This window comes from Myiozetetes cayanensis, unplaced genomic scaffold (assembly GCF_022539395.1).
Source record: "Myiozetetes cayanensis isolate MyiCay16 unplaced genomic scaffold, myiCay2020 scf10, whole genome shotgun sequence".
Lineage (NCBI taxonomy): Eukaryota > Metazoa > Chordata > Aves > Passeriformes > Tyrannidae > Myiozetetes > Myiozetetes cayanensis.
The window spans coordinates 28182925-28201617 of record NW_026086605.1 but is presented as its reverse complement, the minus strand read 5'-3'; the positions used below and the strand labels follow the sequence as shown (position 1 = coordinate 28201617).

Genomic DNA, 18693 nt, shown 5'->3' with positions numbered 1-18693 from the left:
CTTCTCCGGGCTGCTGCACTGACTAACGAGACAATTTTAGGTTACAAGGGCAAAATTAAAAAAAATTAAACTACAACTCAAAGCTTCAGTAAAAATCTAAGGCTAATAAAGTTATGAAGCGGGAATTTAAAATCTGAAGCTTTTTTTTTTTTTTTCCAGTTGAGGGTTTTATTTGTTTCGCTTTTTTTGGAGACTTTTAACCACTTCAGCAGGAAAGCCTATCATGAAGCGAGGAACAGAAAGGACATTTCAGTGAAAGATAGCCTAACCAAAATTGAACATATCTATTTTGCATTTTTTCCTGCACTAACAATATTGTCCCTGTAGTCTTTGTACCTTCTTAAATTCATAGAAACATTTAAATATGTATTGTTAAACTTACTTTCCCTCAATTGTGAACTACTAGGCTGGAAGGAATAGTCCATTTCCTGTTCTATTACAAAATCTTAATAAAATATTTTAAACCAAGATTCTGAAATATATTTCATAAAAATACACCTGGATTACAGTAAGTAACCAAATCAGTATTAGGTAGGACTGAACAGAGAACAGTGAAAGCAGCAAGTTTCTTGCAGAACTGATAATGCCATGTAACATTCCTTATGCAGGAAATCAGTCTTAGGTATTTCTGAGAATGAAATTCAGAGAGGCAACGTGGCATCTCACCTGTCAACCTGGAACAGGAACACTGGATTTTTATCTGTGTATTTGTTCATTAGTACAAAAAAAGAACAGCACATACAGAACTCCGGTGACTTTAGCAACCCTCAGTACTGTTTGTCATTTCAGGCAAGTTTTATTGTGCAAGATGTTCTGAAGGCTTTTTCTGAGGCTTGGAGTCAAAGCTGGCATTTTTCAAGGACAAAGAAGTCCCTTTTTTTCAGTATGTAAAGAAGATACCTCAGAGCAGTGTCACTTTTACTGCACCTTCAGACTTAGATCCAGAAGTCCAGAATTCTCAGGCTCAGCACCACTATATTTAAGGACCTTAATATGGTTGTTCTGAGTGATCATGATGCTCAAAATTTGCCAAGGTCTGAGAAAAGACAGCATGAACTTCATCAAGGAGTCCTACCAATTTTAGGGCAGCATCAGACTCCCTGTTTTTAAAATCTGTACTACAGGACATCACCCTTTCAAATTTCAGAGGAAAAACTGCAAGTCAAACCCCACCTGGCTATAGTAGTGTAAAGCAGGAATCAAATGAGCAAAGGAGATGCAAAAAAAAGGGGAAGCATCTCTCAGCAGAGGCACTGAGAGGTAGCTCTTACCTGAGAAGTGGAGAAGTGTATTAAGAACTATCAAAACATAAATTTACATCTACCTGTGCCACGGAAATCTCTTAGGAAAATATTTCATAGAAATAATCTATGATACCTCCAGAGTATAAAGGCCTGCTCGGTAAATGTAGTGCTGAATGCAAACTGTAGATATTTTGAGACTCCTGAGGACAGCAGCTGAAAGGATTATTTGATGGGTCAGCATCTCAGCTGCATTAACTGTACAAGCAATTTTTTTTCCCATAGAATAAATGGTTGAACAAAGACTCATCAGAGACAGGGACTCAGAGTATTTCTTAAGCAGCCCTGTAAGTTAAGCCCATTTTCCAAAGAGGCTCAAGTATTCAAGTGTCTCATCAAAAGTAAAATTTATGAAAACAAATCAAGGTCTTTTTCATTAAAAACACAATCTTCTCATAGAACATCAGTATCCATTTGTTCCTTTTCAAATCTAACAAAAACCCCAGCAGTGACACCTTAGATTAAAAGGCTTTCAAAAAATTCTGGTTTTAGAAATGGCTATAATTAGAACAGAGAAATGAGCATTTTTTCCCTATGAAATTTTATTTCTGGATTATATTAGCAGAAGCTATTTGTAGGGAAAAAAACCTCCAACATTTGCAAGGCTAGATTTGAGTTCCCCCCTCTCCCCATCACAATGAAATACCTCTTACCAAAGTCTTAAAAATGTAACCACTTCAGTGAACGGATGAAAACTTCTTATGCCTCGTGCTCCAAAATGGAGGACCAAAACATTCCATGGAACAGTGTCAGTGTTTTGAAATACTCACTCCAACATGCGTGATTCTTTGCCATTGGACTTTTTCAAAACAAAAAAGCTAAAAGCAACCTTTCACCAGAGTCATTAGTCCTGTTCTTCACCAACACACCTCAGCCCTGATCTGAGTCATGGCTCAGCACCCAACCAAGCAAGTCTGATTTTTCAGAGGATCTCAATCACCAGGACTTGCTCACCAAATGCCACGTGCAGTTTTACTCATGTTTGTGTGGGAGTACACACACACCCCCCTCCTGTGCAGAACAGGGAGACACCTAAAAACTGAACACAGGAGCAGAAGCAGATGAAGACACAGAGGGCCCCCCAAAGCCAGTTATCTGACTGGAACTCTGTTGGGCCCCCACAGCCTCTCCCAGGCTGTGCATCCTCAGATAAGATGGAACTTGAGAAAGGTCCCAACTGCCTACAAACACATTCAAAAGCACAAAGAGATATTTCACATCTCCTCAGAGTTACTTAAATTTCTTGCTCCATAACGCTGGGTTGATGTGGAGCTTCTGTGGGAAGATATCTGCCTTCCAGGCATAGGCACTGTGTGCTCAACACACCAGTAAGGTAAGAATCTTCTGTTCAAAAAGAAAAAAAAAAAAACTACCTCTGGCAAGAGATCAAGGAGTATAAAGCATACTTCAAGACAGATATGAAACATCAGACAGGCCCACAGCAGAAATAAGTGAATTTAACTGTTAGACTTCCAAATAGTGCTATTGCTCAACTAACTCTCAGGTATACTGCAAACAGAACAAAAGATTAAGGTCAAGTAAAATTAAATGTTAAATATGTATTCCAGAAGAGTTCTGCATACCTGCATTAGTACTGAGCTGGCTGTCCTGGGAGCAGTTCTCATTGCCCTCAGAGGTTGACTGTAGTGAGGAGGATGGTACAGTTCTACTTCGTTTTTTGTTAGCCTTCCTTTCCGCTACCTGCCACTCTTCATCTTCATCCTCGCTTTCACTCAAGTCATCAAACCCAAAGTACTTGATTTTGTAATTGGAACTCCCAGAACTTCTAGAGGCGCCTTCATCTCCCCCGCCCTCGTCTTGATCATCAAACCCGAAAAACTCTAATTTGACATCCTTTTTGGATTTGGTATTGCTGGGTCGGAACCTGGTCGTGGTTTTCGTGGTGGCAATGTCTGCTTTTTTCCTCAAGCGTCCAGCTTCTCCCAGGTCAGTGGGGGCTGCCGTGGTAAATTCATCGATGCGCTCCATGGTATCCTGGATGGTGACGTTACAAACCGACAAGCAAGATGGATGGAGAACAGTGTAGTCTCTAGTCCGTCCCACCGTCCCTCTAAAACTGGTCCCACTACTTAAAGAAACTTTTTTTCCTGGGTTCAGACCATCATTATTTGACTCATTGTTTGCTTTGGATAAAGACTGACTAGTGCCATCCATCAGCTTGTCAAAATTTGTTGCCCCCTGCAGTTTTGCTTTGTTGGATCGACAGTATGTCCTACAGTTGCTTGGCCTAGGAATAGTTTGCACAAGTTCTTCACTAATGGCTTCCTTTGGATTTTCAGTATCTTCTTTATCACCCTCCTCATCCTTGCTCTTCATCTCTGAGAGATGTTCATTGTCAAAAGCTAATATATACTCTCCAGTTCTGGTGTCTTCGGTGTCATCCTCCCACTCATACAAGTGAGTTCTTAATGGCCCCTTTGTCTGAGATGTTTCTGATGGAGAGTCTGCTGTTTTCCCCATGTGGGAGTCCCAAGAATCAGTCAAGTCCTTGGCTTCAATGTTGCATCCAGAAGTGTCTGTAGTCTCAGCATTGGTTTTGTTACTGTCTTCAGCATTCCCATAGATAAAATGACTGTTCTCATTATCTTCATTCAAATTCTGGATTTTATCTACAAGAAAAGATAAACTTATTACTAAGTTGCAATTACAAAATATAGTCACTTGTGGGCAACTTTTTCAAAGTCACAATATACAACATACACTCAGTGATCAATGATAAAAAACATTGAAAAGGTCTTTATCCATCTGGTTTAGACTTTTTAAGCCCTCCAGTTGAAAGCTTTTACTATATTAAAGTCTTCTCATGATTTCTAGCACATAAATCCTTAAAACAAGCACCACTTTGAAAACGTGCTCATCATGAAAAAGACAGCAGTAAACCCTAAATACAACCCCTTATTTCCCTAGACAAACTACACAAAAAAGACAAAGTCTGCAGTGAAATTTTCAGAGAAGATTATTACCAATGTTTCACTCACAAGAGACTTACAGGGAATAATTAGAGATAAAGAACATGCATAAACAATGTATTGTTTAATTATATAAGAAAATAATTTCCTTCCAGTCATAAGACTGTTTTATTTTATTCTTACGTAAATGTACTCCCCCAAAATCCTTATTTACAACAAACTCTGTCAGCTACAGTTGTGTTTCAAATGAAAGTTTCGCAATACATAGATTTTAGTGTCTGATTTGCTTCAGATGAACTTAAAAAGCAAAACCTTTTTGCTTTCAGATGAAAGTTCAAAGCAAAAGTGCTTTTAATTTTTGCACGGAACCTGAAAAAAACAGGCCATGTCATTAGAAACACAAAACATCTAAGAATCAATGAGTTAGCTATGTTTGCATATTCATACAAACTCTGAAATGCAGGTTCTTACAATGAATTTCTGCCTCTCTGAAGAAAAGTTGCTGCCAAAAATTAGTCTTCTCCAACCTTACACTGTCCAAGAGAACAAATTCCTCTGTAAGAAGTCAGTTTTGCACACTTTGTTTCCAGTCTACCAGCATCTACACAATAGTAACGCCGGTACCTGCTGTCCCCTAAACCGGCAGGGAAACCATTCCCTTTGTTTTCCCGGAATACCAACAAAAGCTCCGTGGTTTTGGTGGCAGTTTCATGATGGCTGCACCTGCCGTTCTCTGCTGTTGACCTCACACACACACAAAGACACCCAACAACTCAAGTGTGTTATTTTCTGGAAACAAGAATTTCTTGGAAATTTCTGAGACGGTGTCACCAGACACTGGAACCAAAGTGCCTGCCCTTTTCAACCCTCCTGATGAGGGAACTGAGCATCAGCACCATCCAAATATGGTTTATGGAAGAACTTAAGGGTACAAGCTGAAAATTCCAGGAAAAGAAATGGCTACCAAATCCAGTGTTGCAGGAAATTGCTTCACCCCCAGCCAAAATGCCTCAGGAAGCCAGGACAAGTAGTATTTCACAAATGGCATCTCAGTTTCCTGGGAATCCAGCTGAGGTCTCTCACAGAAGTACACATACTCAGCTAGAAATAAAAAAAGCTCTTCACAGAATATATGAAATGCAAAACTAAATTTCTCAAAGAACAAGGAAACCTTTCCCTGTCATCTCAATGACGGAATCTTGGTTAGCCTTTTTAAGTATCAATATGGTATACAAGAAACCTTATTATTCCCATTTCAGTCTGATGCCTGTGATAATCCAAGAGGCCCAACCAAAATGAATTTCTGTAATCAAGGAGTGAGTCTGACAGTGTACCCTTCCCCCCCATATGTTTAATGTTATTGTGCAGCTGAAGAGTACTACAATGCTTAGGCATGAAAAGCAGCAAATTCAATTAAAATAATTTTCAGACCTTTCTGTTGCGTATCTGAGTGCATAGTTACTCGAGTTAATAAGGTCTAAGCAACAATAAAATAAGCACATTTAAAATATGGCTGCCTATGCCTCACTAAACAATACTGAATTGTTAGGAAGAAGTGTCAGTATGAGCATCTGGGAAAGGAATAGTTTTCCCATCATAAGAAAGTTCAGGATCATAAAAGAGCTGCATTTCATACCAGGACTGAAAGAAATCTCATCTTCCCAGGAAAGGAATAGACTATATGTGTATTTATGTGCATTACAACCCAAGGGCCAAATAATTCAGGAATCTGTTTTGAAATGAAAAAAAAAAAAAAAGAAGTTTTATTTGACATTGTCATTGCTTGAATCATTATGATCTCAGCCACAGGCTGTACTCTCAAGCAGGAAACATGATCAACACAACAAGCCTGGAAAACTGACTGAAGAGGCCAAAGCTGATACACATCAGTAGCACTGATAAAAAATTAATGGAAAAATTATCAAGGAATCTGCCTCCAAAGATACGCTAATCAACTATTTTGAAAAAGTTTAGTCTACTCGGTTTTTTGCACTCTGCTACTAGCAGATCACAAAAATCACAACTACTCTACAACACATAATTCCACACATGTTCTCTTCAAATTCCAGGTTTCTCATCTTGCAAGAAGCAAAGATATTCAGGGAGCGCATTTTTAACTCTTTCACGTAAGATCAGCTCATCTAAACCACTCCCTAAACTCTTCTGTCCGTTCCTCAGTTCTCACACGGTGTTTAGCAGTTGAAGCCACTTTATTTCTGCAGTCCCTTGCCAGGAAGTTACCCTGTCAGCAGGAAAGAGGTAAAGCCATCATCTACTAGGCCACTGCAAGAAGATGATTCTCATGACAGTTATATCAACTAATATGATGCTTTTATTTTTAAAAGTTTTTCCAACACACACTGGGTATTTCACCGAGTAACAATAAAGTCAAACAGATAATATTTCCATTAAGAGTGAGTTTTAGTTAATTTTGATAATGTAGTTACACACACAGAAAAACTATTCTACAAATTGTTCTAGAACAATTTAAAAGGTGCTAAAATTAGCCCAATATTTGTAGGACAAGCAACAAGGCAAACAACACAATCCCATCTAGTTGTCTGTGACCTATTAAGGGAACAAAAAATCCTACTCTTATTGCAGCAGCCTCATTTGGACAAACTGAAGCCTCAGTTAAGAGATGCATCATGACAAGAACAATCCCACTTCCACCTATTTTCTCCACTTCATTTCTTTGTACTTGCTGTACTGAGGTTGTTACCTTTTTCTTCCCAGAGTGGCTCCTATTCTCATCTCCAATTTCACACCTGCCCAACCCGCCTGCCCTTCTCATTATTGTTCCCAACAACCCAAAAACAAAACCAAGAAACTGAGCCAGTTGTTAATTCCTCAGTGCCAGTCTCCACCAGCTCTATGAAAACCACCATAAATGCAGAGGCACTTCAAGGCATTAGTACTCCTGAAGATGAGTAAAATCTGATCAGACTGGGTTAAGGCAGTAGCACCACACAGCTGGCACTTCCAGCCTGCAATTCCCTGTTTCTCTTCATCTGTAAATGTAAGATCACTCTCTCAGGTCAGCTCAGCTGACTAATAACTACCAAATCCATTCTATCCCAGTCAAATGGCCTTATTGATTCCTGGTTTACTACACTCCCAAGGAATGATCTGAAAAGGCAACCACCACCACCAACTCGTTGTGTACTCAGCAGGACTTCTGTTGGCTTTGTATAAGCCATGCAGGTTCTGAGGATGTGCAGGAGCAACTTGGAATCTTGAGTTGTCTGCGAAGACTCCACAAGTACCAACAAAGTGTTGTATCTCATTTTTCACTTTCACTTAGTAATTTAATACAGCAGACCAGGTTACTGTGAAACAGTAAATAAGTGGCAGTTAACCTCCCCCTTCCTTTTGAGGCATCAACATTTTAAAAACACACAGTGCTTCAAAAGTCTTACTAACTGCACCAGGGAGGTTTTTCCACCTCCCACGATAAGCAAGGCTGATGGAAAATGTAACTACTAAATCGTTTAGTGCACACCAGGTAGAAAGTTTGGCTTTAAAACTGGATCATCATAATGCATTAGTGGCAAACTAAGCAGTGACATTTAGAGGAATGCTTCCTCAAAGGATACTTTGTCAAGCCACTGTTCTCATCTCATCAGTGGGTCAATAGCTGTCAGACTGAAGCTTCTACACTAGAAATTACTGCAAATTACTTGCTAATTGCCCAAAGGTGTACAATAACAGCAATTCCAATAACCTTGATTTTAAAAATTACAGCATTTACTAATAGTAACTATTACAGCAGAAGCTAGCATGACCGTAGGAAGAACACGAAAAAATGAACTAATGGTGAATTATTAGATGTTCTGTGGTCCAAGAGAGGCATGTAACTTCTCCTCCCGTTTTTAACTGCAATTAGGCTCTTTTGGGGCTCAAATAAGAGAAGGAGTCTCCCAAGTAATTTTAATTCAGTGACAGCGTATAACTTTCCCCCTGCCCTGCCCAGGTACAAGCACAATATCCCCAGGAACCATAACAATGTTCTGTGGTAATCATGATTTTTTTTCTGTTTAAATCTCTAAAACTTAATTACCAGAGTACAAGAGAACCAATCTAAATGACTGGCAGGTCTAGATGGAACATGAACTGATAAGCACTCCCATACCTCTTGCTTTATTTTATGCTCTAGTTTATGTCACTTAACAAGACAGAGATGTCTTTAGTATTGCTGATGAATTAAAATTAAAAAAACAAATGAGTGAAGTTTCTAATTTTTCCCACCAAACACGAGGTGTTTTCACACACACACACACAAGATTACCAAACCTGTAAAACTATATTTAAGTGATTACGATGATTATTGTTTCCAAATTACCTTTATAAAATGACCACTAGAGACAGAATTTCAAGTTCAGACAAGGCAAGATATCCGATTCACTTAAGATAATGGAGTTTATGCTCCTCTACATATATGAAAACATTCAAACAGCAGGAATGCAATAGAGTTGTCAAAATCCCACTGCTTTTTCAGTAATAAACCTTTACACATTTAACAAATACGCATCTAGACCTGTATCAATTAGACTAGATGGATATAAAAATAACACTGTCTTCATAACTTTTAAAAAAATACATACTTAATATAAGCACTCACTTATTAGATGGAACAAATGCTATTCTATACATCCATCAAAAACAGTAAATGCCTTGTGACTACCACAGGTACCCACAGTGGTACTACCTCCTTCCTTTTCATTTTTAAGACCATGTACAAAACGAAGACTGCAATTCCAGACTTTAAAAAACCAACACCTCCTTTTTAAAATAGAGAAATTATATTTTTTTTAGAGATGAGACACCTACATGCTTCAGCTTGACATCTCTGACAATTCTGACGTTGAAATGTCTCACATTTCAACTTCATTTCTTTAATTACCTGTAACACATATCAGCCTTTTTTTTAAAAAGGTTTTCCTTAAGAAAAAAGGCCTGAAAAGGTGTTCCCAAACAGCCCTCAGAAGCAGTACTATTTCTTCTTTGTACTACATGAGAAAAAGGAGGAATACCTCCCCACCCACAAAATATTTAGCTTGATCACAATAATAATAAAATACATCATGTAATTCCAGACTTGTTGAGATGGTGGAAAGTCTAAAAATTACAAAACTTTCAGGAACTGACAGAGTGAAAAGAATTACCTTTCCCCCCCCTTCCCAATTTTATTCCATAAAACAAGCACACAACAGGGCAAGGATAGGGGACTGTGGACAGGGCAGGAGCTTAACAGGTTGCACAAGAGGTCCCAGGAGCCTGAAGTGTTTTTCCAGATTTTTGACACAGCTTGTCAGAGTTGCTCTGTTTTGTCAAACTAACGCTACTTACCTTTTTGCCTGGACAACTTCACAGGTTCCTCAGAGAATATTTTTAGACAGCTCAAGCTGGTATATTCTGTTATCATGACTGATGACACACTAGTATATTTACAGTAATGAAACTTCTTTTTCCCCCAGGTAAGTATTTTTGTCCAAGTTGCACCAGTAGTCTTACAGCTTGCCTTTCACAGATGGAATAACTATCATTACTACTTCATTATTCTCTCTAATCTTGCTTAAAACTCTTCTACAACACTTTTTATAACAATGCTTCGCATCTGTATCTATCCATAATCATAATACAAATTATAATGTGACTCTACAGATACCAATATTATTTAAAAACCCCACATATCATGCAGTACAGTACCAATGCACATCCCAACTTGCAAAGTCCACCACCCTCTCAAATAAAATACAAATTGAGTAAACAGTGCTAAAACCCCTTTCTACAGAAAGAAGACTTGTGTCCTCCAGCAAAGAATTAAGCTTTGAAGAACTCTACAACACCTGAAACAAGACTATCTGGTCTCAGAAATCTAAAAATAAAATCATGAAGAGAGAGAAATTGCCCAACATCAAATGCAATGGGCAGAAGAGCTGCTACACTTTGCAGCACGAGAGTTGTCAGAGCCTGAACGAGCTGTATCGTGTTCAGCTCTGATGGAAAGTGCACGGAAACAGGCACATTCCTCCTACTGGGAGCTCACAAGGACATCTGTTGCTCAGAGCAGCAGGAAAGAGCTGCCCCACGAAGTTAACCACTACTAAGTGTCATGGACAACACAACGTGCTGGCACATGCCAAAACCACTTGTTTTCACCAGCTTTTCTAGGCTAAGTCTCTGTGGAAAAAAATTAAAGTATATTATAATACAGCAGCACTAATAGCTGTCCAAATAGATGTATACTTAATCTAAGTCAGTCTGAATTCAGACAGTACTCATAAATATGTTGAAAACCTTTACAGAACACAGGAGCAGTTTTTTAGAAGAAAATATATGCTAAGTTTGAATTTGAAGAACATTTTCCATAAAGGTAATAAAATCTCAGCAGTTTGAGCCCGAAATGGCGTCCTTACCAACAGGTTTCTGCTCTCCTGCAGCTTTGGCCCACTTCAGAGGTATGCAGGTTAACAGGGTTTGTTCGTTTTCTACAAGCACCAAACGTTTTAAATGCAAAGTTATTTCAGCTTTTGAAACATCCAAGTTAAGCAGCAGTCAAAAGTACGATCTTTTAAAAGCTAACTGTTCATTGTAGAAGTCCATAAAGAAGAATGATTTAAGAAGTATTTAATGCAAAATTCACTGCTGAACAGGAAAGAGGAGGGATAGATTTAGGAGAAGGAAGTTTCATGTTCTCTGTATATGGACATACATAGGATGATTTTCCCTGTCATTAGAAGAAATATGTTGCAGGTATCAGATTCCTTCCTAAGTGCTGGGATTTTTGTTCCTGTATTGCTATTTTAGCAAACCAGCATAAACACTGGGATTTAAACAGAGTTTCAATCATTTCAGACTCCGAAAAACACCCCAGGAGAAAACCAACAAGCCACTACCAAAGAAGTATCAGACAAAAAAACCCAACAAATCTGAGAACAATTATCACACCAGTTTCAACTTGGGCTACTGACACAGCAAGACAATCCTACCTGTAAGGGGGAAAGGGATATTTTCAAAAAGGGAAAATATAACATAACAAAACAAACAAACAAACAAACAAAAACACCGAAAAACTAAAGAAGAGAAGACTTGCAAAACCCAGCTATCTACATACCCATCACAACTACTGCCATCCAAACTAACCTCCTAACACTGAAATTCTATGGGCATACATATTTTCTGGCAGACCTTTCCCCCTCTCTCCTATCAGTTTCTTAATGCTTTGACCCAGCCAGAGCACAGCTGCAGTTCTTTTTAATCATGGTTGCTGCCAGCTGTCTCCTAAGACAGCCAAATGTTCAGACCTCGTTCAGTTTTCCCCAACTTTTTGTTCCATTTTTGGACAGAAAAATGACTAAACTAAAATTTTTCCTCAAGAGGTAAATAACTTGCACTCAACAACTTGGCAGAGGAGGAAAGATAATATTACTCTGACCTAACTATTATGGTAAATGTCCATGTCACCGTTAAACACAAAATAGAAGCTCTGAAACAATTTGAAAGCAATACCCTGCCCAATCTCGCTGTCAAATGCAATTATGTAACAAACCTGCATTTGAGAAGTTGAAACTTAACTCTAAAGATAGGGCTCCCCACCCACATAATCAGGATGCAGAGGCTTTGCACACACAGGCACTGAGGTACTATCAGGATAGTCTGTCGGGAACAGAGCAGATGACTTAAACCATCTCCTTCCCAAGGGCAACCATTTTCTGCAAAGTGCTCTGGGCTCTCTCTGTGCTCTTCCAGCAACTCAACACAACTGGATCCTGCATCCTGGGCCACCGCTCACCTGAGCAAGTCACGCCCCTCATCCTGCACATAAGCACAGGTTATGAAGAAGGATTGCATTTGCCACTTTGATTTGATGCCAACACCCGCACAGTCCCCAAGTGAAAAACGAGGGCATTAAGAACTACCTGGAAAAACAAAAGAATCGAATACACTCAACAGGTAAATGCTTCCTTAAAGCACCAAGAGCAAAACTACTGCCAGAACAAAGACCTGTTTGAGTACCAGCACATAGCAACAAATGACAAGATGATAAAGAGCTATTTTCTTTATTACTCTAAATGTTTGGGGGAAGGGGGAAAAAAAAAGTATCACAAGTACATTACATGCAATAATTTGTTCTTTTAATCTTAAAAAGCCTCAAAGGGCACTGCCAAGACAATAACCACAAAATCTGTCCTTAGCATCACAACACAGCAGAAAGGGACACTATTCCTATGCTGTTCTGTAGTCTGGAGAGACATTTGAAGCCATTCTACTTCCTATTTCTCCACAGCAAGCAAAACACATCTTCAGAAAATAAATTCACAGGCTTTAAAACAAACCAGATTTAATCCATGCACAATTCAAAAACTTCTCCATTAAAAGCACAATACCTATTATTTTCACTTAGAATTAATGTAAAAAAAGGGATATTATTTCATAGTCCATCATACATGAGGTATGCAAAGACGAGAGACATCTCTCGACCCAAGTGCCTTCTCCAATGAACAGCACCCACCCCTTGGAGTAGACCTACCAAAAGTCTGAGTTACAGAGCTCAGCACTGTGCACAAAAGCAAAAGAGGGCAGGTGATCACAACCCCCCGAGTCAAAATGCAAACAATCACACAATAATGCCAGAAGTAGCATTTCCCTAAACCAAAACAGCCAGAGTAGGCAAAGCAGTTATCCAATCTGAAACATATTGATACACTGATTATGAAATGTCATACCAATTTGTCAAATTCATCAAGCTTTGACTTTAATTTTCATCTGAAAAATTGTACCTCATTAATTTTGACCTACAAGTTAATATAAATATTCTAAAAGAGGAAAGTTATAAAAGTTTTTTTAAAACTAGGACCTCATGATTTGCTCTGCAAGGCCATAAGTGTGTTTATATTCAAGCTTTTGTGCAGGTGAATACAGCATGAAATACTATTTGGGTTATGCCTTACAGAATAAGTTTAACAGTTAAAAAAAATAAATGAAATCCCACCAGAGTGTTTCAAAAATCCAAGTAAGTATTCTCTGCATGTTTTCCCCTTACCCTACTGTAAGGTTCTCCCATAAAAACCTCACTTTCTAAGTTGCTGCATTTTTCCTTGATATTAATTACCAGTGTGGTATTTTTCCAATAATACAACTTATTTTCTAGATACCAAGTCCTCCAGCCTTCACAAAGATGACCTAACAGTAACTATTAATACTGAACAGTCTTTTGTTGTTTCAAATTTACCTGAACTCCCATCTCTAAATTACCTGTTACATACAGGATTACTCATGGACATGCTTCAGACAGTATTAAGTCTCGATCAAGCAACATTAGGGTAAGATTATGAGAAGCTTTACACATTAAGAGCTTCTCAAAGCCTTTAAAATAAGATTGTTACAAGCACTAGCTGAAGGCCATTAAAAAGAAAGAGACCAGTGACTTCTACCATTTTAAATAAACGATACAGATCCTCAACTGTTACACAGCTGCACAACTACTAAAATAAACCCCCAAACCTACTGCTTTTTAATATCAAACATTAGTTAAAATTAAACAACATTGCATCACCTTAATTTTAATGTCCAAAGGAATGCACATGGAGGCAGAAGTGGAGCAGGATTAATTGTACCTCTCACTTTGTGCATAGCCACGTTAAGGCCCAGTTTTCAATACTAATTCCACCCAGGTTAAGAACTAAGATACATTAGGATACCATGATGGCACACGCTCTCAGGAAGTCAGGAGACCTTCACTCATGCACTGTCTAGTCAGTGTTAGGACAAGGACCAGCAAACTGCATTTTAAACAAGTCAACAAGCCTTTCCTTGAATATCAGTACCAACACAGCCTAGTTTTCTGCACCTAGAGATACACTGCTCTGTGTGGGTTAAGGTTGAGCTCACATTGCAACCTCTCACACTGGGAATATTACCATTCTTCTACCTGCTCACTTTCTCCACCCCCCTTTCTTTCCTCCTCAGGAATAGTCGAGCTTGGAAAAATGTGGTTGAACCTGGTAGAGTTCAAGAGTCACCAGGAAGGGGGAAATAACTACAGGGAGGGTGAGGACGTGTCAGCAGCAGCAGTAGATACACTATACCTGTACACTCCCCACGGTTCCCTTCTCCAGAACCCTGCCCCAAATCAATCAAACTGACTCTCTGCAGCTCTGAAAGGCAGCTCCCGGCAAACCTGCCTTAGCAGTCACTGCAACAAAGGAGCCTTTGAAGCACCTACATGTACACTGGCTGACTATACCACTATCTCTAATTGCTCAGTGTTCTGAGCAACGTCCTCAGAGACAATTTTATTTGTTTTGGATCAGTTTACACACAAGCATGACAGCAGCTTAAACCATCCAGGTTTCATTTACAGTAACTGTCAAAAAGAAACACTATCACCAAGACTACAGCCTTTAAATAAGGGTAAGGAAACCGAAGACCGTCCTAGGATGTTCTGCAAAGATTCATTCTCAGTTGACTTCAATTTCTGAAGAAAGATACGAAATGGGTTTTTATCTTCATTTGTCTGGGTGTCAACAGAATCTAATACTTTCTGAAAGAACAGGATCATCAGGTCAAGATCCACCTTGTCCTTCACTGCCACTGGTTGAACTGCAGTGGTTCACAAATATTTCAGCACAGCATGTAGGAACAGAATTCCTTCAGTAAACTGTTGTTTAAGTAGTCTCCCTCTCTGCATCCAGACCACCACCACCACCCTCAACAGCCACTGATGGCCTCATCCACCAAGATTCATCAGCCTCCTTCCAATTAGAGCTGTATATTCATAGTACATATAGTATTGTCTTTTAACAAAGAATTCTAGAATTTAAATAAGCACCAAATTTGAAAGTTTTTCTGTGCTAAATATGGTATTTTATTATTTTCCAGAAGACTGGAACCAGGAAGAACCAATATAACTGCTGAAGTCTGTTCCTCCTGGCCTCTCATGCACTACGAATTTTCAGAGCTCTATTAACTTTCTGCCCACAGCTCCCTCACTTTCTTTTCCAACTTGAGAAATACTGTTCTAACAAAGCTTTTCTACAAGGAAACCATTTCACTGTAAAACCTGTTCTGCTACAATGGGCTCATTAACAACCAAGGAAACTCATTACTATTTCTTCTCCTTGTAAATACTGGGGGACGAACTTACTCAATCACTTATGAAAACTATATTCAAACTTTAAAAAAACCCATAAATTTCGTTTCCAGGCTGAAGATGAATCACATTTACAAATAAAGTGCTGAAAACCATAAAAAAACGAGAAATACTTTAGCAGCAAAAATAAGAGCAAGATCAAAAGGCAACTACATGTCCCACCAATGTGTCTTTCAAACTACAGTTCAACATTAATTGTGTTTTCTTCAATTAGATCACTAATAGAATTATGTTGCAAATAACTGAGCTATGCATATCTTCTACTATTCAGTATCTTCTTGTCCACTGTATAACTGAACAATTCCACTCAAATTTCTGAGCCTAGGGTTAAGTTAACTATATCTGAGAAATGAAAGTTACGTAAGTTCTTCTCATTAAAACTGATTTTGATAACCCAGAGCAAGTCAGTAGGTGTCATCTTCATCAAGGTTCAGCTAATGTGATCTTCGGCCCAATTATAGAAGCCGTGGTTTAATCAGCCCATTATACAAAAGTTTCTCATGAGATATAACAACACCTGATCTCCTCCAAAAATGGCTTGAATAAAATTGCAGAGATGTTCAGCTCCATGGGCCTTGTGAATTCCCTCTCATTAAAGTTCCTTACAAACACTCAGGAGCACAGAAACAGCCCTTAAAAGACGTTCTGACAGAATCCAGTTCCACAGGCCTGAAGCTTTTTACCAGCACATTGATAAAGATGAGTTAATTACAAACGAAGCTGAACAAAAAACCTTTGTGCAACTGAAGTTCAGAAAACTACTTTTTCCATCCAAATAATGAAATAAGGCATGTTATAATCTGTATCTGCACCTGCTTGGTCGTAAGCACATACCTACACTAAATTAAAGCCAGAAATTTAGTAATAAAGCCTTCTATTACCACTAACTCATCCCTCTTCAAAACACATGTTTAAAAACCACAAATGCACTGAGCAATTTTAGAAAAGGAAGATGATGATTCCATTTGATTCAAGGTGGTCTAACACACTGCATTGAATCTAAAGCACTGTATCTCAACCTGCAGACACAAGGATTAGAGTGCCAATGATCTCACACCAATGTGTAAAATGCAGGATGCTTCCGAGTGTTTTTAGTGTATCCTCTACAATTTTTTAGAATCAATTATCCCACAATTTTATTAGAACATTTAGCCATCCCCTGAAAACACAAAGTCTAAAGGTGGATTAGCAAAAATCAGAGGAAAACAGAAGTATCTGGACTGCTGAGCAAACATACCTGCAGTTGCAAGTTTAGCACTGCTGCCCTTGCAGTCTCCATCTTCCATGTTTCTGCTTGTGCTCTTTTCTTTTAAGAGAGGAACAGTACTGTCAAAAGGTATGCACTTGCTGGATGCAACATTTTCTCCACTGTCTGGCTGATTAATTCTGCTGTTAGCTTCAAGTAGAGGAGTGAAGTCCTCAGACTGAGCAGCTTCACCGAGTTCCAGCTGAGAGGAGCTTTTAGCCTGTGACACATTCTTTGAAGACACAGGAAGAGACTCTTCATCACTGTCAAATCCAAATGGATCCTCTGTTACCTCATCTTCAACTTTGGGTTTTTTAGGAACTTCGGAAATATCTGGTTTGACACTGGGTCTCTTCTGTCCTAATTTGGCCATGAAGGTGGTTTCTCCCCATTTTGTACTCAGGGTGGTCCGTTTGTTGGAAAACACTTCGTCAAACTTGGAACTGCCGTTTCCCCCTTTCCGGCTGTAGGTCTTTCCAAATCGGGATGTCATTTTGGCTCCTGTTTCATATTCTCTGTAGGAAAAAAAAGAAGAAACATCAATTCATCAACTTTTTAGCACAAATGATTTGTTACTTTACTGGGCCTACAAGCACCAGGCATGTACATTTCACGTGAGCAACTGATAGATCTTCTGCTTCTTTGTCAGACTCACCCATTCACACGTGACTGTCACTGTACCAAAAGCTTCTGCACTAAGTCTCTACCAAAGTAACTCCAAATTCACGGAATCATAGAATATGTTGAGCTGGAAGGGACCCATCAGGATCATGAAGTCCAACTCCAGTTGCTTGCACATTTATAAAACAATGGAAAGCTGGTAGGAAGACATTATTTTTGGTACTGCTTTGCTCTAATTTTATATTTTCAAGTACTGAAGACACTGCTATTATGAAACATCGTGAAACAACTAAACAGTATTTTCACCACATCTGAACACGCAGCTCTCTGCTAGAGTCCAATAGCACAGCATGGCTTAAAAAAGACTCTTTGCAGTTAAATACAAAAACTGTGAGAATATTTCGAGTTGCTGTAGATATTTTAAGTACTAATATATCAGAAATAACAACAGCAACTCCACCCCACGTTCTTCTCTCACGCTCAGACTTACTGAGCAAGTATATTACTCAGTAATACGATGCGGCTGATGCCACCTGCATCAGTCCTGGTCAGGACTGGTACACAGCAATGCCCCGAGTAAATCTGAGAGACCACAGCACAGGACCAGAGACACTTCTCAATCCATTTCTAGGAACACAGAGGCCACCTCAAGCAGGCCAGCACAAACCATTACTGTTTACTGGCTGTTACAATCGTAGCCAATTCACATTTAAGTATGAACAGATTAAACAGGAACACATTTAAGAGTTCCTTGCATATGTTCTATTTCTACTTTTGTTTAACTCAAAAACCTAGTGGTCTGTCTTTCTTCTTGTTTCCCAAAACAAATACTTCAACTACTGGACAAATGACAACATAAACCCAAACCCATCATATCTGTTTTGTAAACCAGTATTTCTCTCTTTTTGGCCCAAACCCGGATAGGAAATTGCAGTTCTTTATAGTCAGTCTGAATCTAATCAAGTCCATCTTTCTCTCTGAAATTCTTCTCCCTACTAGAAAAAAGTCTGTCAAGAAAAGCAGGCAGTTCTTTACTTTTTCTCCATCACAGAATCAAAGAAATACAACTTTAAAAGTGTCAACTACCTCCACATAAAGTAACGTATATGAAAATTAACTTTTAAAATAATTGCTGGTATACTTCTCACGATTTATTTGTTCAGTATAACTCTTGTTTGTGGTACATTTGAATGAATTTGTGGTATGCTGCCTTTCTTCCATATTTCAGTTTTCATCCCAAACACTTGCAGTTTCTCAGCCTGAAGTGCCAGTCCAGCTTCTGCCGAAATTGCCAGACTGGTTCCAGAAGTGCCCCTCTATCACTTCACTCCAGCTGAACTGTCTCACTAACAACAGTCTCCCTTTATCAGACCAGGCCAACCTCCACATACTGTACAAACCAAGCAATTCACAGGGAGGAAACCCACGGAAAAAATGTCA

The 18693-nt window shown here is 38.9% G+C and overlaps 1 protein-coding gene across 9 annotated transcripts in view; it reads right to left on the bottom strand.

The window, feature by feature from the left end:
- Window positions 1-18693, bottom strand: part of WAPL (WAPL cohesin release factor) — a 135470-nt gene that overhangs the window by 43741 nt on the left and 73036 nt on the right. For all 9 annotated transcript variants that reach the window (XM_050305520.1, XM_050305525.1, XM_050305522.1 and 6 more), the window contains 2 exons: window positions 16624-17147; window positions 2885-3931 (listed from right to left, as the gene is read on the bottom strand). In XM_050305520.1, coding sequence (XP_050161477.1) covers window positions 2885-3931; window positions 16624-17147 — 1571 coding nt within the window. Of the gene's footprint in view, window positions 1-2884; window positions 3932-16623; window positions 17148-18693 lie in introns of those variants that run through there.